Source organism: Juglans microcarpa x Juglans regia, chromosome 5S (genome assembly GCF_004785595.1).
Source record: "Juglans microcarpa x Juglans regia isolate MS1-56 chromosome 5S, Jm3101_v1.0, whole genome shotgun sequence".
Taxonomy (NCBI): Eukaryota; Viridiplantae; Streptophyta; class Magnoliopsida; order Fagales; family Juglandaceae; genus Juglans; species Juglans microcarpa x Juglans regia.
The window spans coordinates 27,149,099-27,173,106 of NC_054603.1; the positions used below are offsets into that span (position 1 = coordinate 27,149,099).

Genomic DNA, 24,008 nt, shown 5'->3' on the forward strand with positions numbered 1-24,008 from the left:
GTTGAGGAGTTTCAACACAATTGAAATGATGGATAACACCTTTAGATTGAAGGAAAGAAGTTAAGGAAAATTCAGTATCATGATAAGTAAGAATTTTCTTAATTTTTTTATGGAATTGTGTTTTAACAAGTTTAAAAAATTGAGGAATAAGAGAAGAAACTTCAGACTTGCATTTTAATAGGTAAATCCATGTTTCCCGTGTATAATCATCAACAATCGTTAAAAAACATTTATGACCTTCAACAGTGGGGGTAGAAAAAGGTTCCCATACATCACAATGAACCAAATCAAATGGAAATGCAAACATATGAGAATTATTAGGAAATGACAATTTCTTTTGTTTGGCCAGAGAACAAACAAGACATGGAGAGTCAGTAACTAACATATCAGGCACAAATTTATGTAAAACGTTCATCCTAGAAACAGAAGGATGACCTAATCTATTATGCCAAAATGAAAACAAGGCATGTTTTGAGGATTTGGAACAAACAAACAACTGTTTAGCTAAATTGGATGCTATTATAGGTAAAGAATGAGTTTGAAGTAAATCACTAGTAGAAGAGCCTGATTGTTACAGAAAGTAAAGCCCTCCCTTGTGCCTACCACTCCAATCAGCTTCCATTGATTCAGGTTCTATATAAAGACAAAATTCAAAAAAAAAAAAAAAAAAAAGACAAGCAGCAAGTTAGAGTCAAGGTTAACTTGCTAACAGAAATTAATTTGAATGAAAAGGCTGGAATGCAAAGAACATCTCTAAGGATCAAATCCTTAGAAATGTAAACGGTGTCAATATGTGAAATAGATACACTTTGGCCATTTGGAAGCTTGACAATAGTGTTAATGACTGGTATAAAGGAAGAAAAAAAATATGTTGATTGAACCATATGATCTGTGGCTCCCGAATCAAGAATCCAAGAAGATAAACCAAGATTAGTAGGTAAAACACAATTGGAAGAAAAAATAGATGGAATATGAGAAAAGTCTATATCAGTAATTGAAACAGAGGAAACTGCATTAGCAGTGTGTGGTGGATTGACAGAGGAGGTAACAGGATCAGATGGCTGAAGCATAGCCAGTAACTGCTGATATTGAGACTCAGTTAATGAAAATGGAGATGCAGCCAAGAATTGTTGTCAGAGACAACTTGATTGACCATGGACTGCGGCCATGGCTTGAATTTGTATCCAGGAGGAAAATCGTGAAGCTTGAAGCACTTCTCAATAACATGACCAACAAGGCCACAATGCTTGCACACAGAACGCTCTTTCTTGTACACAGGCTTCATAGATCGATTAGTATCATACTTAACAGTAAAAGCATGATTGTCATGTGAAGATACAGGAGATATAGAAATCATACGTTGTTGTTCCTCTTGTAAAACATGGCTGAAAACCTTGCTAAGAGGAGGCAGAGGATTCATTAAGAGGATCTGAGCCCTAACAGATGTATATGATTCATTCAAACTAACAAGAAACTGAAGTATGCACTCTTGTTGAACATAGGAATTAAGTGTGTGAACAACTCCACAAGAACAAATAGAAATTGGTTTGTAATTGATTAATTCATCCTAAAGACCTTTCAGCTTAGTAAAATAGGCACTAATAGTCAACTGGCCTTAAGAAAGAGTCGAAATTGACTTTTGTAATTGAAAAATATGGGGGCCATTCTTATGAGAGAATCGCTCCTTGAGATCATTACAAATCTCATGTGCCGTATTAATGTAGAAAATACTAGCAGAAATCTAGGATGAAACAGAGTTGAGTATCCATGAGATTACCATATTATTACAACACAGCCAAGATGGAAGTGTTGTATTGGCAGGATCTAAAGGTTTGAAAATGGATCCATCGATAAACCCTAACTTGTTCTTAGCAAAGGGTGCCATGTGCATCGACCGACACCATGAGTGATAGTTATCACCATTCAGAGATTGCGTAACAAGAATAGTACCAAGACTGTCTCCTGGATGGAGGAAGAAGGGATTGGATGCTTCTTCCATGGAAGATTTCGAAGCCATCAGAAGAGAAAGGAGAAAGGGGAAAAGTCGCGAAGAAACGTGCAAAAGGAGACTTCTAGAAATTTGATACCATATTAAATGTAAAACACCGTAAAAAAATACTTCTGTGTATATTCCAAATAATACAGTATTGTAAAATAATACAAGCTATTTATACTACAAATGGTAAAGTAAAATGAGTGTAATTACATCTAAGGACAAAATAAAATAACATATTACAATAAAACTTTATACAAGTTATTATAAAATGTAATACTAGCATTAAGAGCCATCATAGCTAGCAAATACCATAGCTTTATAATTCATGAAGCGTAATGTATTAGCAATACCCGGATTACGGTAATGACTGTCAAGCTAAGCAAACGATAGAAATCAAGGTACTCTGTTATCACCACCAAAATCTTTTGAAGGAGGGCGATAGTCTGCAGAAAGGGTTAAGCTTCATAAAAGATAGAATGAGAAACAATCCAGGCTGGGAACTGTGCTGGACAACAAGAGAAGCAAACAGGCCAGCAGGCACATGAAGTTGCAAGATGGGCTATGGAATTAGATGTTTCTAACTGTATGAAAGGAGTTGAGAATTCCTAGTCATATTACTTTATGGGATGAGGTACTCCACCCCCCATAGTATTTTAATCTTGCGCCTGTAATCGTTTCTATCTTAATGAAATGTTTATTCAGAACAAAAAAAAACAAAAAAAACAAAAAAACCATGCAACCAAACTGACGGCTCACTAGTCGCATGATTTGTGTGAAATTACCATTCGTCTCAAAAGCTTAAGCTGATGGAAAGATATAGATTTTATTATTTATTTTATATCTTAACACTATCTCTCACTTGTGAGCCAGACTTTCCCTCAATGAGTAGCCTAACAAGTGAAATATTTAATTAAATGGGATAAAATATAGAATCAAAATTTGAACTCGAGATTTATGCTCTGATATTATATGAAATCATCACTTCTCTCAAAAGATTAAACTGATGGGAAAATGTAGATTTTATTATTTATTTTATATATTAACAATTTGGACATTGATAGACGAATCTCTGAAAAATACAAAACCTTTTACAAGGAACTAGAGATTGTCACCTAAACAAACCACTATTACAATGTCCAAAACTTAAGGAGGATGTGGCAACATGCAACAAAGTTGTGAGCTCCCTTGTAAGAAAGAATTCCATTTTTTTCTTCATAAAAAGGCATTTTGTTTTGGTACATGATGAATGAGAGAACTACCGTGCCAAAGGCCGTGCAATGGATTCATCAAATGATAGGTAATTATTATTACCATCTCTTACGGCTGCTGCTTCCTTTGCAATCACGAGTGCGTCTTGAATATCCTTAAGAACATTTGAAATTGACGGTCTCATATGTCTGTAAGGTTGGACGCACATCAGAGCTTTCTCTGCTATCTTCCACATTGATTGGATCTCAAATTCATCATGTAGTGAGGGATCAATGATTCCTTGAATGTCCCCGCTCTCAATATGTAACCTTGCCTGCGACACAATCATTGCAGGTAATTTAACACGCAATGGAAAGTTGATGAAATGAAAGGTAGGGTTATTAATCATTTCACTTCTATATCAAAGCACTTGCAACAATGGTCCATGTTTTTTATCCACCAAGTAGTTTTTATATACTGGTGACTTAGGTTGCGTTTAGATGTTGAGCTGAACTAAACTGAGTTCTTTAGTGAGTTGAATAGGTGTAATGAGTTATGTGGAGCCCATCTAAAATGAGTTTAGATATGTTTGGATGTTAAGATGAGTTTAGTATTATTTATGAAAAATTGAAAAAGGTTATGAGTTCTAAATATAAAGATATGTTGAGTTGAAAAAAGGTTATGGGTTCCACGTGTAAGGAGGTTTTGAGTTAAGATGAGTTTAGTAATTTGAGAGTTAGGTGTTTGGATGTAAAACTCAGCTTAAAATTAAATTGAACTGAGTTGATCTCAACTGAGTCTTGCAACCAAACGGGACCTTAAAGCTCTCTATGAAACAGCACAAATAAGTGATAAGAGAAACAAAAAAGGGATATGGATGATTAAAAGAAAAAGACAAGGGCTTCGAACTGTTTAATAAACATGATTACCAACGAACATAGGGGATGCATTCAATTATCATGTCTCAAAACCTGTCTCAGCAAAACAAACCAAGCTTACCCACTCGACGATGTAACGACAATTCAAACCAAAGCTTTGATTAGATATTGCTTCTTGGCCTGACATAAGTTCCAGAAGAATTACACCAAAGCTGTAAACATCGCTCTTGTCCGTCAACTGCTGCGAGATATAATACCTGCACATCAGGAGAAAAAGACTCGTTGTATTGTAATATACTATATACTTTATGGTTGCCAATTGATCCAAGAAAAAATTCTGAGCAGGTTAAGCTACATGTTTTTGTATTTACACACTTCTACAGATTTTGTTCAAAAAACAAAGACAACACAGCTTGATCAAGGCTGCAAAATGCAAAACACTAAACCATCAGCAGAGAGTGTGTTTACACACTGCTACATGTTTGACAGAGGTTAAATCAGAGTCCTGGAAGACAACAATTCTGTCACCCATGACAACCTATCTTTGTTTGTTTGCTTGTATGTTTATAAGTACAGGTTCTCATAAAAGCCAGCGCAAGTGAATAAGGGAAAATTATACTTTACATTCTCAAACTATCACCTCTTTTGGAATGCACCCTAAACTACTTAGACTGACATGAATTGGGACCCTAAAATACCAAATTTTGGTAATTCTCACTCTTGGTTAAGATTTCAGCATTACGATTATGTCACATGTCCCATTTTTCCATCTATCTCAGCAGTAGATCTTAACCAAATGTGAAAATTTCCAAATTTTGTATTGAAAAATGATAGTTGCAATCGTGAGTACGCAAACGTCGTGCAATCATTTTGAAAAAAGTGAGTAAATATGAGACCCATATGAAAAAAATTAATTTTTTAATAGTAAACCTCACTCTTTTTCAAAACAACTGCACGGCACTTGTACACTCTATGACTGTATGTAGCATTACCCTTTGGTATTTAGGCTGCCAATTGCTAGTTTTGATAGTCAGGGACCAAAATGAAAAAAATTAGTGATAGTTTGGGGATGTAAAATGTAGTTTTCCACAATGAACAAATGAATTGGACGTTTCACCAAAAAGATTGTTAAGATACCTAAGCTTCAATCAAATGACAGAACCCAGGCTGGATATGACGCTTGGCTTGATATCAAGGAAAAATGATAGAACTCAAAGGAGACAGAGAACAGCCTTCTTACTTTTACCTATTAAAAAAAAGAAAAAGGACAAGCCTTACTCGGGATCCAGATAACCCACTGTGCCCCGTACTTTGCTTGAAACATGAGAGACTCCATCTACTGCCAGTTTTGAAAGACCAAAATCTGAAACCTTTGCTCTCATGTGCTTGTCAAGAAGAATATTGCTGGTTTTCAAATCTCTATGAATAATGGCTGGAACACAGCCCGTATGAAGGTATTCAATCCCTAAACAAACATGAGAATACATAAATCAGTTTGAATTCTACATTATAGAGGAAAGACTTCATTGTTAACTAGCAGTATAAGAAAGAGTTTATTTTATTAGCTCATAAACCTTTTGCAGCATCCTCAGCAATTTCAAGTCGCTTGATCCAAGTGATACTTCGCTCACCCTTTAATGGGCCTGCGAACAATTTATACATGGCAAAGCTAAGCATTGAAACTCATATTGCTTAATTCAGAAACAAGTGAGCTTACCATAAAGGTGTTCCTTGAGAGTTCCATTATGCAAGAACTCATAAACAAGCATGCTTCTGTCTCCTTCCTGACAATACCCAAGAAATTGTACCAGGTTCCGGTGATGTATCCTTGAAAGAAGAGTCACCTAGTTCAAATTGAAGTGTACTGATCAACCACAAGAACCCAGTTTTTAATGTCTAACAATAAATAGTCCCACTAAATATAACAGGACACATTAATAATAATGACAAACTTGTGTTAATTAAAGCAATAACTTCACAAAAGATGAGAATGGAAGATGTAATATAAGAAAAAATAGGAGGCAAATCAAGTTGATTTTAATAAAATTATAAGCGAAAACGCCAACATAAAATGCCCAATTCGGCTGGGAAAAAAAAAAAGTTGAGACAGTCCCATGCCACGGCTTTACATTTCATTATTGAAAACTTCCAACAGTTCATAAATAGGTCAAGATGTTATGGCTATACCAATAGTCAGAATACTGGGAATATGTTTGGATCACAAAAAGGCCTACCTCATTAGAAAATTCTCGCATTCCTTGGTAGGAATTACTCGTTAGAACTTTGACTGCAATTTCTTTTCCATCTTTCATTCCATAGTATACAACTCCAAATCCTCCAGAACCAATTCTCTTCTCAAATTTTCTTGTAGCATCTTCAATTTCATAGAAAGTGAAGCAATGTGCAGCTTCTGTGGGAGTATCACTGTTGGAAGAAACTAAACTTCCAACAGGAAGGGCATGTTCCAGTTGGTCTATAACAAATCAAACAAGTTATGTTGAACCGGCAGTAATATTTACAAAAAATTACATCAACTTGAAGATTGCACAAGACTCATACCTTGCTTGGAATACCTTTTCTTCACTATTCTCATAAATAGGCACGAAAAAATAGTAACTATAAGCAGAACAGTAGCCCCAACTGATGAACCAATGATTACATTAATACGGATCCCTCTTTTGTCCCCTTCCCGGAGATTGATGTTCTGAGAGTAGCTGAGTATAATCAAAATAGAACGTGAGGGTTGGTGTGTTGGAGTGACATAAGTAAAATACAAATACAACCACACTCCACCCCCCACCCAGAAGAAGAAGAAGAAAATAACATGTAAAATGAAGCTAATATGAGTAAAACTTAAGAGTAACTGGAATGGTAAGATAAAAGAAAGGTATCAGAGAGATGTTGAATAATAAACTTAAATAAAGTTGTTTTTTAGTATATTCATGAACTAAAGTCTAGGTTCATCTTGAAGGAAGTAATTCATGTATTTGGAGATTCATGTATTTAGAGATTCATGTATTTGATATATTCATGTACTTGGGTATTTGTGTACTAGGGAAGTTCATGTATTAGAGTAAATGCTAGGTGAATCTACAAGCCTATAAATACCCATGTATGCATTGGCACAAAGCAAGCCACTTGAGAAGTAATTCACTTAGAAAAATTTCAGAAATAGTCTCTCCTCTCTCCCTCTAGAATAGAATATCAGTTTTTCTCCTCCTACAAACTGGTATTAGAGCGCCAGTCTTTTCTAGATCCTGAAGATGGCCAACTCAACGTTTCCGTTTCAATTTCCGCATTTGACAAAGGAGAATTATGAGAATTGGTGCATTCAAATGAGGGCTTTGCTTGGATCTCAAGATGCATGGGAGATCGTAGAGAAAGGCTATGAGGAGCCTAGAGATGAAGCTTCGTTGAGTCCTAATCAAAAGGAGGCTCTGCAAAAGTTGCTGAAGAAGGACCAACAAGCTCTCACGCTCATCCATCAATGTTTGGATGAAGCAATGTTCGAGAAAGTAGCCAATGCCACTACTTCCAAGCAAGCATGGGAGATCTTACAAAACTCCTATCAAGGAGTTGATAAAGTGAAGAAGGTACAGCTCCAAACGCTACGAGGTGAGTTCGAAGTCCTTCGTATGCAAGAATCTGAGACGATTGCAAATTATTTTTCAAAATTGTTGGCCATTGTGAATCAAATGAGGAGATATGGAGAAAAGTTGGAGGATGTCCGGGTGGTTGAGAAGATTCTTCGCTCGTTGCATTCAAAGTTCGATTATATTGTGGTGGCTATCGAAGAGTCAAAAGACTTGGAGACGATGACGGTTGATCAACTCATGGGATCTCTTCAAGCTCATGAAGAGAGACTCAAGAAGAAGAAGGAAGAACCTATTGAGCAGGTTCTCGCCACAAAGCTCTTTGTAAAAGAGAAGGAAGGAGAGCATGATAGAAGTCAATGAGGAAGAGGACGCGGACATGGACCAGGAAGAGGAAGAAGAGGACGAGGACGAGGACGAGGAAGAGGCGGACAAAGCAATCAAAACGCCAACCATGAAGAAAGAGATCAATCCTCAAGAGGTCGTGGAAGAGGAAATTACTCAAGGCAGAATGGGAGACAATATGATAAGTCTAAAATCAAATGCTACAATTGTCAAAAGTATGGCCACTATGCTTCAGAATGCTGGAGTTCTCCTAGCAATGCTGAAGAAAAGGCGAATCACGTTCAAAATGAAGAAGCGGAGCCCACTTTGCTACTAGCTTACAAAGGAGAAGAAACTAGCAAATCGAATTTGTGGTATCTTGATAACGCTGCAAGCAATCATATGTGCGGAGACAAAAGCAAGTTTGTAGAGCTTGATGAATCGGTGAGCGAGGGAATGTCACTTTTAGAGATATGTCAAAAGTTCCCATCAAAGGGAAAGGTACAATTCTAATTCGGTTAAAAAATGGGAGCCATCAATTTATGTCAAATGTTTATTATGTTCCAAGTATGAAAAGTAACATTTTGAGTTTGGGGCAACTCTTGGAAAAGGACTATGAGATTGAAATGAAAAATCGTAGTCTTTTTATAAGAGATAACAAGAAGAATTTGATTGCTAGAGTGTCCATGATAAGCAACAGGATGTTTTTGCTTAATATTCAAACTGATGTGGCTAAGTGCCTCAAAGCTTGTGTGAAAGATACGTCTTGGTTTTGGCATTTGAGGCTTGGGCATGTGAATTTTGGTGGATTGAAGTTGTTGGCTCAAAAGGAGATGGTGAAAGGCTTGCCACCTATTGATCAATCTGATCAACTTTGCAAAGGGTGTCTTGTTGGCAAACAATTCCAAAAGAGCTTTCCAAAAGAATCATTTACAAGAGCAAGTGAGCTGCTCCAACTTGTTCATACGGATGTTTGTGGACCGATCAAGCCTTCTTCATTTGGTAAAAATCGATACTTCCTCCTCTTTATTGATGATTTCAGTAGAAAAACATGGGTATATTTTTTGAAAGAAAAATCTGAAGTGTTTGGTGTTTTCAAAAAATTCAAAGCACTTGTTAAAAAACGAAGTGGTTATGGGATTAAGGCTTTGAGATCAAATAGAGGGGGTGAGTTTACATCTAATGAATTTAATGAGTTTTGTGAAGCACATGGGATTCGTCGGGTTTTGACAATTCCGAGATCACCTCAACAAAATGGAGTGGTTGAAAGAAAGAACAGAACGATTCTCAATATGGCTTGAAGCATGTTGAAGACGAAGATGATGCCTAAAGAGTTTTGGGCGGAAGCGGTTGATTGTGCTGTTTACTTATCAAATCGTTGTCCTACAAGAAGTGTAGAGAACTCAACTCCCCAAGAAGCATGGAGTGGAAGAAAGCCAAGTGTTTCCCATTTGAAAGTTTTTGGAAGTATTGGCTATGTGCATGTGCCCGATGAAGAAAGATCCAAGCTTGATGATAAAAGCAAGAAGCACATCTTCATCGGCTATGATCAAAGATCCAAAGGCTACAAGCTTTATAATCCAAGCACTAAGAAGATGGTCATTAGTAGAGATGTGAAATTTGACGAAGAAGGTTTGTGGGATTGGAGTGATCAAGAAAATGAAAGATATGATTTCTTTCCCTTCCCTGAAGATGAAGATCAAGGAAATGATGTACAAGAACTCACGACACCTCCTCAATCACCAACAATTCCTAGTACTCCTTCATCATCTTCTTATGAAGGAAGTTCTAGTGAAAGGCAATCCCGAATGAGAAGTCTTCAAGATCTTTATGAGGTAACAGAGAATTTAAGTGATGATCTAACTCTTTTTTGTCACTTTGCCGATTGTGAACCAATAGGTTTTGAAGAAGCGGTACAAGAGAAAATGTGGAGAATTGTCATGGATGAGGAGATCAAATCAATCAAGAAGAATGATACTTGGGAATTGGTGACTTTACCAAAGGGACAAAAGCCCATTGGTGTGAACTGGGTTTTCAAAGTAAAGAAGAATGCAAAGGGAGAAGTAGAAAGATTCAAGGCGAGATTGGTGGCCAAGGGATATAGCCAACTTCCCGGTATTGATTATGGAGAAGTCTTTGCCCCTGTTGCACGATTAGAAACGATTCGGATGATTATTTCTCTTGCAGCTCAAAAGAAGTGGAGGATTTATCAAATGGATGTCAAATCGGCTTTCCTGAATGGAATCCTTGAGGAAGAAGTTTATGTAGAGCAACCTATGGGTTATGTGGTCAAAGGGCAAGAAGATAAAGTGCTCAAGTTAAAGAAAGCCTTGTATGGCTTAAAACAAGTGCCAAGAGCATGGAATAGTCGAATTGACAAATATTTTCAGGAGAATGGATTTGCCAAGTGCCTGCATGAATATGCACTCTATGCTAAGGTGCGTGAAAATGGAGACATTTTGCTTGTTTGCATATATGTTGATGATTTAATTTTTACTGGAAGCAATTCAAGCATGTTTGGAGAATTTAAGAAAGCTATGACAAGAGAATTTGAAATGACCGATATTGGTCTTATGTCTTATTATCTTGGCATTGAGATCAAACAAATGGAGGATGGAATTTTTATCTCTCAAGAAGGTTTTACAAAGGAAATTCTCAAAAGATTCAAGATGGAAGATAGTCAATCCGTGAACACCCCAGTTGAATGTGGAGTGAAATTGTCCAAGCATGAAGAAGGAGAGAAGGTAGACCCCACAATATTCAAGAGTCTTGTTGGAAGTTTGAGATACTTGACTTGCACAAGACCCGATATACTTTATGGAGTTGGACTTGTTAGCCGATATATAGAGTCACCAAGCACAATGCATTTCAAAGTGGCTAAGAGGATTCTACGTTATCTAAAAGGTACTATTGATTATGGACTTCTTTATTCATTTTCTAATGAATTTAAGCTTGTGGGGTATAGTGATAGTGATTGGGCCGGAGATTTGGATGATCGGAAGAGCACTACTGGTTTTGTGTTTTATTTGGGAAATGCGGCATTTACTTGGAGTTCTAAGAAACAACCAATTGTAACGCTCTCCACATGTGAAGCTGAATATGTTGCTGTAACATCTTGTGTTTGTCATGCAATTTGGCTGAGAAGGTTATTGAAGGAACTACTCATGCCACAAGAAGAAGCCACAAAGATTTTTGTTGATAACAAGTCGGCACTTGTATTGGTGAAAAATCCGGTCTTTCATGATAGAAGCAAGCATATTGATACAAGATTTCATTTTCTTCGAGAATGCATTGTCAAGAATGAAGTACAAGTCAAATTTGTGAAGACTCATGATCAAGTTGCAGATATTTTTACGAAGTCTCTCAAGTATGATACTTTTAATAAGTTGTGGATGCTACTCGGAGTTACCAAGAATTAAGTTTAAAGGCAGGTGTTGAATAATAAGCTTAAATAAAGTTGTTTTTTAGTATATTCATGAACTAAAGTCTAGGTTCATCTTGAAAGAAGTAATTCATGTATTTGGAGATTCATGTATTTAGAGATTCATGTATTTGAGACATTCATGTACTTGGGTATTTGTGTACTAGGGAAGTTCATGTATTAGAGTAAATGCTAGATGAATCTACAAGCCTATAAATACCCATGTATGCATTGGCACAAAGCAAGCCACTTGATAAGTAATTCACTTAGAAAAATTTCAGAAATAGTCTCTCCTCTCTCCCTCTAGAATAGAATATCAGTTTTTCTCCTCCAACAAGAAAGACACAAAGTTATAAATAAATCCACATTCATACTAACTTATCAATTGTATTTCAATTAAAACATTGGCTTGCAAAAACATATCAAAGATATACTGCCGAGGAAACATGGACTGACTGTTGCTACATTTTTATATAAGCAAAGAACTATGAACTTCAAAGCCATTTTAGTTTCCACATTAAAAAGATTAAAAAACTAAAATAAAACCTAAAGGTTGTTTTCTACACAAGTTCAAATTGACATCCATTCTAATTGCTACCATAATAAGCACATACTTGCTAAAAAGGATATACCTAGATTTCTGCAGTCTAAAATCATGCTAATAATGAAACTAATTACAGAGACCGTCCAGGCAATTCTGGCCTTTCTTTAATTTGAATTGTCTTCTCTTTCATGTCCCAAGTACAGTGGCTGACAAGAGCTTCTATTGCTACATAACTTCCATATGGTGGTGTCTATGTTTAACATAGATGGCAGGCATACATACACGAGTACAAAATAAGTATATGGATGAAAAGCAAATAACTTGGTCAAGTTTTATACTAACAGTTATGTTTAGAGAGTAAATGTTTATAAAATGTTAGCATCTACAGAAACCCAATTACTATTGTAAAAACTTTATACTTACTTCAAGACCAAGATTTTATTTCGAAGACCTGAGGGCACTGTTCCTGACAACATATTGTTTTGCACATACCTGCAACCATCGGATGCATCATATGTAAGACCTTCTGCTCAAACTGCATGGCATTACTAACTTCCAATGAAAGAAAAAATTAATATGCAGCAGTACCTATAACTTCAGGTAAGATCTATCTTAATGAGAAGATCAGAAATCAGAAAGAGTCTTTAAATTGTATGTAAATTACAATAACAAACGTAAATATCTCAATAACTTACAATTCCCTCAAATTTGGTAGGTTCATCAAAGAGGAAGGCAGTCCACCCGTCAACTGATTATTCTCGAGATGACTATATAACGCAAAGATCATGGTTAGCTTAAAAATTTTTTTATATAACCTATGATTAAGAGAAAAAGTCATCTTAGATTACAGGATTTTCAAGTCTGCACATCCAGTAAAATCAGGTATTGGACCACTAAATGAATTACCATCAAGCCACCTGCAACCAAAAGAGAGATGGATGATGATAGTACGAGTTATCTATACCTGTGGCATTAAACATGGAAACCAACTGTTTCCCATTCATAAAAATGGATATGCAGTTCTAAACTTACAACTCAACTAAACTGGTCAACTTTGTCAAGTCTGAAGGGATATTCCCAGTCAAGTTCTTTCTGGACAATGAACTGCCATGCACCAAGAACAAAAGCAGTTGCCATTAGATTAGTGACATTGCTATTCATTTGTGTAAGGGATTTACACTTTGAAAGAAGCAGAAATGGATTAAATACTCATGAGATAAAGGCTTAAGAAGGCTTGACCTACATTTTAGTAATTCTTGGCTGTGGATTTGAGTCACACAGCACCCATGACCATGGAACAGGTAGACATGGGTCACCACCTTCTTGTGCCCAATCTACAGATGGGTAGTAGGAGGCCACATTTTCAATGACTGTTCCTGCAACTCATGGGAGTCCATGGTAAAGAGTTTCTCGAGAACAAAAACCATACCCACGTATACTTAATTATGTAGTAAAACATGATTCTAAACCTCATGTAGGCACTCAAGGAACCATTATATACTTACCATCTAAAGAATCATAGTTTTTCTCCAGATACTTATTTATCTCCATGGCATTCAAAAGAGGGCCCCTCGAAGAATCAGAAGTTTTTTCAAATCTAAGAGAGAGTACAAAGGGAAGGGATAAGTTTTCTAATCCTGGCTCATAAAGACGATATTTTCCTTGAGCATTCTCTTCAATATTGATTGAATCCTTGCTTATTTCAGTGTTGCCTGGGAGTACCAGTCTGAATTTTCGAGACTCATCTGAATCCAAATCTTCAATTTCTGCAAGGTAGAGGTATGCCCATCCAAAACCAGGAAAGCCATTCAAGTTTAACCGATAAGTTAATGACCCATTTGTGCCAACTACAGCAGTCTGCATCACTTTTTCTGGTGGACTGCCAGGCTCTCCTCTAACATCAATTGGCATTTTGGTTGACACTTTTTTGGTTCCAGCAGCAACATCAACAAGGTAATTTGCTTTCTTCACAGAGTCTGACTCCCATATTCTATCAAAAGGATCATCAGGATACCTAAAACAACAGAGATACAGATCTTCTCATAATATGGAAAAATCTTCTATAATAATTGTGTGTATAGTACTACTCATCTGGCTCAAAGTTCTCACTTTTAAAGTGATAGGCATCCGTGTTTTTCAGAACAATTGAGTAACTAATCTGTTTTCTTCTCACATTGTTTGGCGTAATTATTTAAAATGCATTCAGATAAAATCTTACTTAAAATAGTAATAATGCATTCAGAAACTGTGCATTTAAAACAGCATGTATTAAAACGCTTCCAACCAAATATTCTGAGCATACCTGACTGGACTTTCACTATCTGCACCAAAGTTTATCCTCGCAGAGACACTGAGGTAATACTGATCCTCAAAGTCTGTTGAGTAAAATGAACCATTAAATTGTCGGAGCTCAAGAGTAGATATAAACGGCTGCCCAGTAGAAGCATTAGATAAGCACACACTGATAGTGGGACTTGAAGCCAGGAATATTAGCTCTCGGACTTTTATGGTACTAGCATCTGAAATGGCTATAGTTGACCAAAGAGTTGCCCCAAGGGAAATGTCAAATTTTGGGTAAACATTGTTTTTGTCAAAGTTACCATACAAGAATGTTGCTCTCACAAGGTACCTAGTCCTACGTATGACTTTAAGTGTGTAACAATACTTCCTGGAATCAGCAGGAAAGTGTCTCAGGGTCATGTATTGCCTGCGTGTCTCACTTGCAACATATATCATAGCGGTTTCTCCGTAAGCAAGCTGACTGTCAGGAGTCCACTCAAGGCCAAGGTCATCCGTGAAATTTTCTTGACCTCCACAATCAAAACTCACAAAACCTGCTTCACAAGACCTTGTGTAATTATCAACAAGTGTTCAAAAAAAGGGTGAAATCGATTTTTTTAGCCAAAAAAAGAGAGAACGAGAGACAGAAATAGATCTAATCCCACGATGTAGTGTCACATGAAATCGAAGCTAAGTAGAAGATCATTGAAAGTAAATCTAGCTCATTGTTAACTTCATTATCAAAGTAAGAACTTATTTTAAAAAATAAAACCGTGGGAACACTTTACACTTCACAAATCTTAATAGACTACGTAAAAAGGTTGAAGTTTTGAGTAGTTGCATTAAAGAAAACATAATTATTAGTGTAACTTGTATCGGTCAGTAGAAATGTTCCTGATCTTTGAGGGTCTGAGAAACCGAGTTGTAAGCACAGGGTTTAAGATTTGCATTTCAATTAACGGCTTGTAATCCTTTTTTCTTTTCTTTTTCTCTCACAAATTCTTATACTGATGAAAATGATCGGAACACCCTCAGTCTCATACTCGATCCCCAAAAGCCGAAACAAAGAAAACCGTGTACCCGTTACTTCGATTGTTTCCACTTCTTCAAATGTCTCGTTTGGCTGTTGGTTCTGGGGAGCAGGAATGTGGAGATGGGTACGTGTAACCGGGCAGGCCCGGTTCCGTTTTGGATAAAATTTAACATCGAATTATTAATTTTGTATTTTCAAAATTTGAATCTTTCTAAATCAGTATCTCTAATTTTATTGGTTCAGTTCAATTTTAATAATATTAATATTAGGGTATAAAATATAATTAATATATTAATGTATATTAATTAATTAAAGTGAAATATTAATGTATATTAGTATTATTAATATATTATGTATTTATCAAAATGAATATGTAGAGAATTTATTAGGTCATAAAATATTATTAATATATATATTTTATGTTTAAAATATGTGATCAACTAAATTTTTATGTTTAAGATTAAAATTTTATGTTATAAATTATAATAACATTATCTTATATATAATTATAATTAATATTATATATATAAATTTTATATAAAAAATATTATATATAATATTAAAAAATTAATTTAAAATATATAATATAGTGAATCAATTCAATCCGATTTTAAAAAGTATAGAATTTGAACCAGATCGGTACCGACCATTTTTTAAACTAAGGGAACTAATCCTTGACCAGTTCACTGGTTCACTGGTTCGAGCAGGTCCGGACCTATTTTTTGGTTTTTGGATTAATTTTTACACCCGGCTTCCTTCTCGTTCTCTTGTTTAGAGTGCCAATTAATTAGAAAGCAAATGAAAGAAGTAAAAATGATAATAGTAGCAAAATTAGGAATTTATTTACAGAAAAACACAAAAGAACATAGCACTTTAAGCCCAAAAGAAAAGAGTGTATATTTAACAAGATGTGGCATAGAAACCATACAAAAAGTTAAGTATTTTGCTAGAGAGAGAGAGAACCTGGCATCTGGGCTGAGGAGGCATCCAAGAGAAACAGAAGGAAGAACGAGAGAGAGAAGAGGGAAAGCCTAATCTCCATTATGGGTGCGAGAAGCTAAACTGAGAGAGAGGAATTAATTCGAAGAGAATACGATACCATGAAAATGGTGCAAACAAAGAAAAGAAGAAGAGAAAGGCCAAACATCACTCCGTGCTGCAGACATAAAGTTGCATTGTCACTAACCAAATAACTAAAATAATCCAAAATGAATAGAACAGAACTGGTTCTCTCTTTTATTTTAAAAATATACAGGAAAGGAAGTGTGGCTGTGTAGGTGCTGCTCCATGAGTTTGAGCAAGTGAATGAGTTGAAAGTTGGTAAAGACACGTTTTATAGAGAACGGTGGAGAGAGAGAGAGAGAGAGAGGTCCTTTTGAGTTGTGAGTTGTAATGGATTTTAGCTTGAGCTGGACTGGCTCCTGCCGTTGTTAGAGGTTTCAGGGAGACATGATAGACATGAGAGGAGGTCTAGTTGCTCTTGTCTGCATCGAATTTAGTAGAGTGTAGGGACAGAGATTCCCTCGCTACTCTGACGTCCAACCACTACTCTTCAATGGCTAGCAAATTTTGGCTATATCATCAAGTTTTGGAGTATACATTTTTGACCAAGTCAATCTATATTATATTAATTATTTTAAAGTTAAAATAATAATATAATATTATAAATTTTAATAATATTTTATAAAAAAGAATTATAATATTTTAAAAATACACTTTATATGTTAATTAAAAATTTAATTTTAATTTCATAATTTAATTATTATTAATAAAATAAAATAATATAAAAAATAACGAACTATTTATCAAAACTAAAATAAATAATATAGACTTTAAAATAATTAGATAATATAGACATTAAAATATAATGGTTGTTGGAAATGATTAAAATATTACTTTTGTGAGTGAATAGTGTCTATCCAAAGATGATTAGGGAGCTTAATTTACTGTAACTCATATGTTGAGCTTTAGTAGTTTGGCTACTGTTGATGTCATGTTTCGCGAGCCTGGACAACTCCACGCTGGCAGCCCTTGGACTCTTCCTTGCAAGGAGGAGAATGGGGAGCTCGGGGTCCGTGGTACCTTCGACGCTCAAGTCAGAATTGATGTAGGAGATGAAGATAATATATCTTAAGGAGAGTTATCTCAGGAGTATGTGTAGAAGTTCACCTCTTTATTGATCGCAGGAGACGTCTATTTATACCTAATGGTCTGGCCTTCATGGTAGTGGGGTGTTACTTTGTAGGAGATCGAATATTCATGATGCCCACTTATTGTGCTACAGGGACTTTGGTCCGATGGCGACTGTTCCTGATACAGGACCTTTTGTGATCTTGAGGCCCTGGCTACATTGAATGTGACATGCCTTCTTCCCTAAGTGTCTCCTGTCTCATTAATGCAGGGTGTGTACCGCCCTGCATATTCCTGGGTTGCCTTGAATGCGGCATGTCTTCTTCCTTAAGTCCCTCGGTGCCTCATTAATGCAGGGATGCACTGCCCTGCACATTCCTGGTTTGCATTTAATGTGGCATGCTTTCTACCTTAAGTCTCCCCCATCTCTTTTAGTTGGGCTTCTGATGTATGCTTGGCCCAGCCCAGATCTCATGTCTGGGTTTCGACTCGAGCCCTCCTAACATGCTTGGCCCTGCCCAGACCTCACGTCTAGGTTTCGACTCGGGCCTTTCTCCTGGTCTGGCCTAGGGGATAACTCCCTTCACAGTACCCTGTGAATTTTCAGCACACTTGTGTGCTGAAAATTCTGAGAAAGTTTTTATGTCCCTCTAAGTTTATACCGAGGTGCCGTTGTGATTGCCTTTGCGATATCTGCACGTGCTCATTCGCCCGTTCACTTTACCTTGGATCATTAGGATGTGGAACTGTCCTAGGATGCCTTATTTCCACCATGTGCAGAGCAATGATTGTCCCTGCTCCTATTAATTGAAGTTGTTCCATCGAGGAGACTCCCCGTGTGTACACGCTTCCTTTGGAGTTGGTCGGTGTTGGCGACGCGCTCTGCTAGTGTTATTTGGTTCAATTTCCCATAATTGTCACGCCGTTTTGAATCCCATGCTGGCGTTTCAGAAGTTTAGCAGTCTTCTCACCCCTTTTTAAGCCTTTCACTTCTTTCTTTTTGTCCCCTCTGCCACCCTTTCGTTTCAGACTTCTCAGACTTCTCTCTTGTCTTCCTCCTTGCATCTTCATCTTCTTCCTCTTTCACCTTTGAAATTTAACATTTCTCTCCTTCTACTGCCATGGCTAATCGAAGTGATGCCGAAGCTCATCTCAACTACTTCTCCGGGAAACAATGGTCGTCCATCGTAACTGGTGATGACCTCGTCGCATATCGTAGGTCGTTCAATATTCCTCCAAACACTGTTTTGGAGATACCTGGTTCCTGTGTCATCGATGTGGATGCCGACAGACTGGCGACACATGTTTCCCTCTACCTTTTGATGTTTAACAATGGGCTATGTCTGCCTTTCTGCCGCCCTGTTAGGGACATTCTGGACTTGTTGGGGTTGGCCCCGGCGCAACTTAGTCCTAACGCCTGGCATTTGATGATGGCTAGTTGCATCGCTTTTTGAATGGTTCTCGATGGAGATTCGGAGGTTTACCAGGATCTGACTGCCCTGAAATTCCTAGTGGTGTATCGCATCATTTGACTTGAAGGGAGTATTTGTAGCTTCCAATCCCAGTCCCCAGAGAAACACTTCGTCACCTTGGAGAAGCTCTACTCTTCGATTAAGGATTGGCAACGATGCTTTTTTTTTTTTGTTTCTGGCCCGAGCTGGGAGTTCCCTGAAGAAGAACTGATCCACCGGGAGTTTCCCATTCGAGGAGTCTGGGGCAACGTACCCACTTCCAAATCTTTTTCCATCAAGTTGTCAGAAAGAGAAGAACTTAGGGTCGCTACTATGATGTCTTAGGCGGCAGACCACCCCACCAACTGTGAGTCCGATATGTTGTTGATAGATACCAACATCTGGCGTTATCTAACACTTGCCCACCATTCGCATATGCTCGGTTGGGAGTTCTTAGTTCCCCCAACTCTTCCTAGGGGAAAGCATCGGGCCACATCTCTGCCTGAAGGTGTTTAGGAGAAGCGGCCAAAAACAGACGACCACCCCGTTGGAACCACTTCTCGCCTAGGGGCTGGTGATTCTCACTCTCGCCCCTCTAAGTCCCCCCACATTATTTCACCGCCCCGAAGTCAGGACGGAACCTCTGGTTCATTACCCCGTCCACCATCGGGATCTCCTTTTAGCGCTTATGGGGGTGCTCCCCAATCGACTCCACAGGTTCCACTTCAAAGGGCCCCCAGGTACCAAGGCAGAGGGTCCTTGAGAGTTCTTCTTGTCTGTCTTCAACTGGTGCCCCTCGTGAGGGGGAGGGCAGTTCTCACCGAGCTGCTCCTATGACGAGTTCCTTCTCTCCTTCATAAGTCCCACCGACGCACCTGCCGGAAGGTCATGTTTTGAACTGTTGATGGACTAGGACACACTCTCCCTTTATCATCTCTTCAAGTTAATCATCTTTCAGGTTCTGAGGCAGAAGAGGAGGAGGACATTGCCATTGCCTCTCTTTTTTTCAAAACCTTTGATAAACCGGGCCCTCGTGAGTCTAGTCCGACGATGGAGGCCTTTCCTTCATTTGAAGAGATGCACAGCCAAATTGAAGTTCTCTTATGCGAGTTGCTAGTCGGTGGGCCAACCCCTTTTGAGGAAAGGCTTGCCTAGGTAGAGGCTGCCTTTGGAGAGTGTTTGACGATTCCCCCTGTCATGGGGTTGACCCCTCTAGAGATCGTGGAGCCAACCCCTTCAGAAGTTATGGAGCCGACGCCTCTAGAAGTGGTGGGGTCGACCTCCCAACATGTTGTGGAGCCGACCTCACCAGAGGTCACGAAATTGACCCCCCTGAGATCGTGGAGCCAAACTCTTCAGTGATCCCAGAGTCGACCCCTCCAGAATCTTCTAAGTTAGTCCCGCCAGCGATCCCTGAGGTGGTTTCTTCTACGGTCTCAGAACCGATCCTCCCAATTGCTTCAGAGGAAGTTCTCCCCACATCAATCTCTCAGGTAGTTGCTTCTTCAGAGGAAGTTCTCCCCACATCAATCTCTCAGGTAATTGCTTCTTTATCCTTCACTCGGACTCTATCTTATTCTAACATTTATCTCACACCTTTTGTTGACTATCTATCTCAGGAATCCGCGGCTCCTCAAGTTGAGGCACATTCTCCAAGCAGGATAGACGTCATCTTAGTGGATAGCCCCTCGCCTGCGTCCCCCCGATTGGGAATGATTCTGGCCGTTCTGAGGCTCCCTAGGGTGAAACTTCTGTCCAAGGTGGGGAAGAGCCTTGTTGGCTGTCTGGACTTCTTCAGGTTGGTCTGGTGTTAGTTGGTGAAGGATCATCTTCTTGCCCCAAGGGGGTCAGAGCATGGGCGATTGGGCTTGGTTTGAGAAGGCTTGGGCCAAATCAATTGCAGAGCAGGCTCAAAAATTTAGGCCTCTATCTGCTAGCGTAAGTTTTTCTCCTTCTGTTGTTTTTGTTTGTTACTTTGCCTTTTTCTTATAACTTTATTTTTTTCGATCTTTAGGCCCCCAATCAGTTTGCGGAGATGGTTGCTAAAGATCGAGAGGTTCTTGAGGAGGAACTTAGGGCTTAGCGGGCATTGAATAGCCTCATGCATCTGTAGGCGAAGAAGATGAGTGACGACCTCCATGACCTCTTCGTGGAGCGTAACTCTCTGGTGGAGGATAATAAGTTATGCCATCAGAAGATGCGGGCTTATAGGAAGGAGATTGCAGCGAAGGACCACGAGATTATGATGAAGGATCTAGAGATCATACTGAAGGATTAAGAGATCCAATTGAGGGATCTGGAAATCGAGGAGAAGGATCTGGAGATCACGTCCAAGGCCCAGGAGTTGCAATCGACTAGGAAGGAGCTCGACGACCTTAACCAGGGGCTCGATCTCCTTCTTACTAAGAATGGAAATGTCTGGGCAGAAGTTGTGAGGCTGGAGTGTGAGCTAGAGTCTGCCCGGGAAGAGCTGCGTAGGTATAAAGAGGTAGTCGAGATGCTGACGAGGGAGAAGAGGCATGCCACTGAGAGGCGTTCTCGACTACTTCACATGTACTTTGGGCTCACTATGTCAGAGCTGAAAGTAAGGACTTTTGCTCGACGGCTCCGAATCGAGGCTAGTTGTTTGGAGTCTTCTCTGGAGGCTGCTCAATAGCAGGCAGATCTCATTGAATCTCAACTTAGATTGGCTCATGTTCTCCATGATGAAGCTTGGGGCTATGGATATAGGGAAGGTTTGGAGCGCCTGCAAGATCAACTAAATGAGAATCCTATGTCCGACCTTTGCACCTTCGATCTTCAAACGCTTCTTCCCGAACGCAAGTCTTAATGCCATATGTTGACTTTAGGTAGAGAACAGATGCCTCTAGCCTTCCGTGGTGCTCCTCCTTAGTATTAGCTTCCCTTTTTTTTTTTTTTTTTTTTTTTTTGCATTCAGGCCTGCATGGGCTTTTAATGTAATTGAAAAATTAATATATGAATATACCTTCTGTTTTGTTGATCATGTTTGTGTTGTTTTTGCTTCCTTTGCTCTATCTCTTTCCCGCTTTTTGTGTTTATCTGTCTTTTTTTCCTTGCTCCTCTTGCTTATTTCTGCTTCCACTCCCTTTTTACCCTCGGGCCAGGCAATGGTTAGAAACCCAACAGGGAACACTGTTGCGTACGTGGCAACATAGTGTCAGTTATGTTTCTGCATTAAATGACATTCCTTCGATTTTCGTGCCACGACCCCGTTCTTTACTAGCATTTTTCCAGTAACGTTTCCGTATTAAATGGTATCCCTTCGATTTTCATGCCATGACTCTATTCTTTATTAGCATTAACTCTGCATATTGTACCAGTAGATATGCATTAACTATGCATTAACTCTGTACGTTGCGATAATCAAGGGATTCTAGTTTTCTAGAGGGGGAACACGTGGTGACTCATGGTGATTTGTGGAGTTATGATGCCTTGGCAGGCCAAACGCCAACCTTGCCTATATAAGGACCTTTCCCTTCGTTACAGAATTCATCATATTTGCTTCTGCCTTATCTCCTTTACTCTGTGACTCTTCTCTCACTGCTTGTGTTCCCAGTTTCCTCCTTTTATTTTGCTTTTCTTCTTCCTTTGATGGTTCTGATGGAATCTTTACACCCTAGCGGGCCACAGGTCCTCTGGTAGTGTTCAGGCTGTCGCTGGCTATGGTGGTTTGAGCATCGGAGGGTGGAGCCGCCCATCCTTCGTTGTTGGGGTCTCGGGCACCTTGTTCTTTTTTTGCCCTTTTGCTTATCGTGCCTCACTTGTTCTTGCCCCTTTGCTTACAGGGCTCGACTTCTAAACTCTTCTCCCGACTCGCTGCCTGCGCTGAACTCGCTGCCTGCTTAGTAGCAGTGGAGAAGGGCTTTTCATCCGGTAGGTGGTTCTCAATGTAGAAATCAACTGCAAGATGTTCTGATTTTTGGAGTTATTTTCATCATACTTCAAGAATTGCTTATCCTGTCTAAACCGCCCACAATTTCAGACCCCATACTCATTTATTTCACCCAAAAATGTGGACAATGACATTTAGGCCTTTTGCTTATCCCTGGCCATTTTACCGTATTTGTTCCTTGAATGGTTTTCAGTCTAGGGTTGGGCACTAGAACACTTCACTTCCTCTGCAGCCTATGCGATCTTATGCTGCCTTGTGATGTAACTCGTTCCTTGTATTAAGTTTTCTTTTTGTTCCTTGTAACTTTGTGACCTTATCTTGTATAATTTGTTCCTTGTAGTTTTTTGGCCTTGTGTTGTACTTTGTAGCTTTGTAATCCTGCATAAATAATAAAATGATTTTGTGTACTTGGTTGTATGGTCTCCGCATTTTCCTTGTTGTATGTCTCTTTTGTTTTGCTGCTTTTCCTTTTGTTTCCTTTCATTTCCTTTGTGGCCAGTCAAGTGACTAGGCTTGTACCCCGCGAAGGCCGACAAGTCCAGCCGAGGGACTGGCTTGTGTTTTGACTGGTCCTTAGCCAATGCATCATAGGCAGGAACCTAGTACGAAGCTCGGCAAGTCAATGGACTTGTGTTTTGACTGGATGTTGTTTGGGTAGAGCTCGAGGCTCTGGTCCTTAGCCAATACTTTCTGGCTAGTCAAGTGACTGGGCTTGTACACCGCAAAGGCCGGCAAGTCCAATCGAGAGACTGGCTTATGTTTCGACTAGCTGTTATTTAAGGTAGAGCTCGAGGGCTCTGATCCTTAGCCAATGCATCACAGGCAGCAACCTGGCACCAAGGTTATGGGTTCGTATCCCACAGGCGGCGCCACTGTTGATGTCGTGTTTCGTGGGCCTGGGCATCTCTAAGCTGGCAGCACTCGAACTCTTCCCTACAAGGAGGAGAATGGGGAGCTCGGGGTCTGTGGTACCTCCGACGATCAAGTTAGAACCGATGTAGGAGATGAAGAGAATATATCTTAAGGAGAATTATCTCAGGAGTATGTGTAGAAGTTCACCTCTTTATTGATCGCAGGAGACGTCTATTTATGCCTAACGGTCTGGCCTTCATGGTAGTGAGGTGTTGCTCTGTAGGAGATCTGATATTCATGATGCCCACTTGCTGTGCTACAAGGCACTTTGGTCTGATGGCGACTGTTCCTGACACATGACCTTTTGTGATCGTACAGAGGCCCAGGTCGCATTGAATGCGACAT

The 24,008-nt window shown here is 39.0% G+C and overlaps 1 protein-coding gene across 2 annotated transcripts; it reads right to left on the reverse strand.

Annotated features, from left to right (window-relative positions):
- Positions 1-2,997: 2,997 nt before the first annotated feature.
- On the reverse strand, positions 2,998-16,691 carry LOC121266922 (probable LRR receptor-like serine/threonine-protein kinase At1g67720). Of its 2 annotated transcripts, none has more exons than XM_041170773.1 (15): positions 16,221-16,691; positions 14,247-14,778; positions 13,450-13,958; positions 13,188-13,320; positions 12,977-13,048; positions 12,793-12,861; positions 12,640-12,711; positions 12,368-12,436; positions 6,598-6,776; positions 6,297-6,535; positions 5,780-5,906; positions 5,637-5,705; positions 5,341-5,527; positions 4,184-4,319; positions 2,998-3,518 (listed from the first exon to the last, which is right to left on the reverse strand). In XM_041170773.1, exons 1-15 carry the CDS (start codon positions 16,297-16,299, stop codon positions 3,252-3,254), a joined length of 2,739 nt encoding a protein of 912 aa, XP_041026707.1. In that variant the 5' UTR covers positions 16,300-16,691; the 3' UTR covers positions 2,998-3,251. The 2 variants fall into 2 exon arrangements, with proteins under 2 accessions (XP_041026707.1, XP_041026706.1); XM_041170772.1 differs by having other exon boundaries at positions 6,622-6,776; positions 16,221-16,690.
- Positions 16,692-24,008: the final 7,317 nt, after the last annotated feature.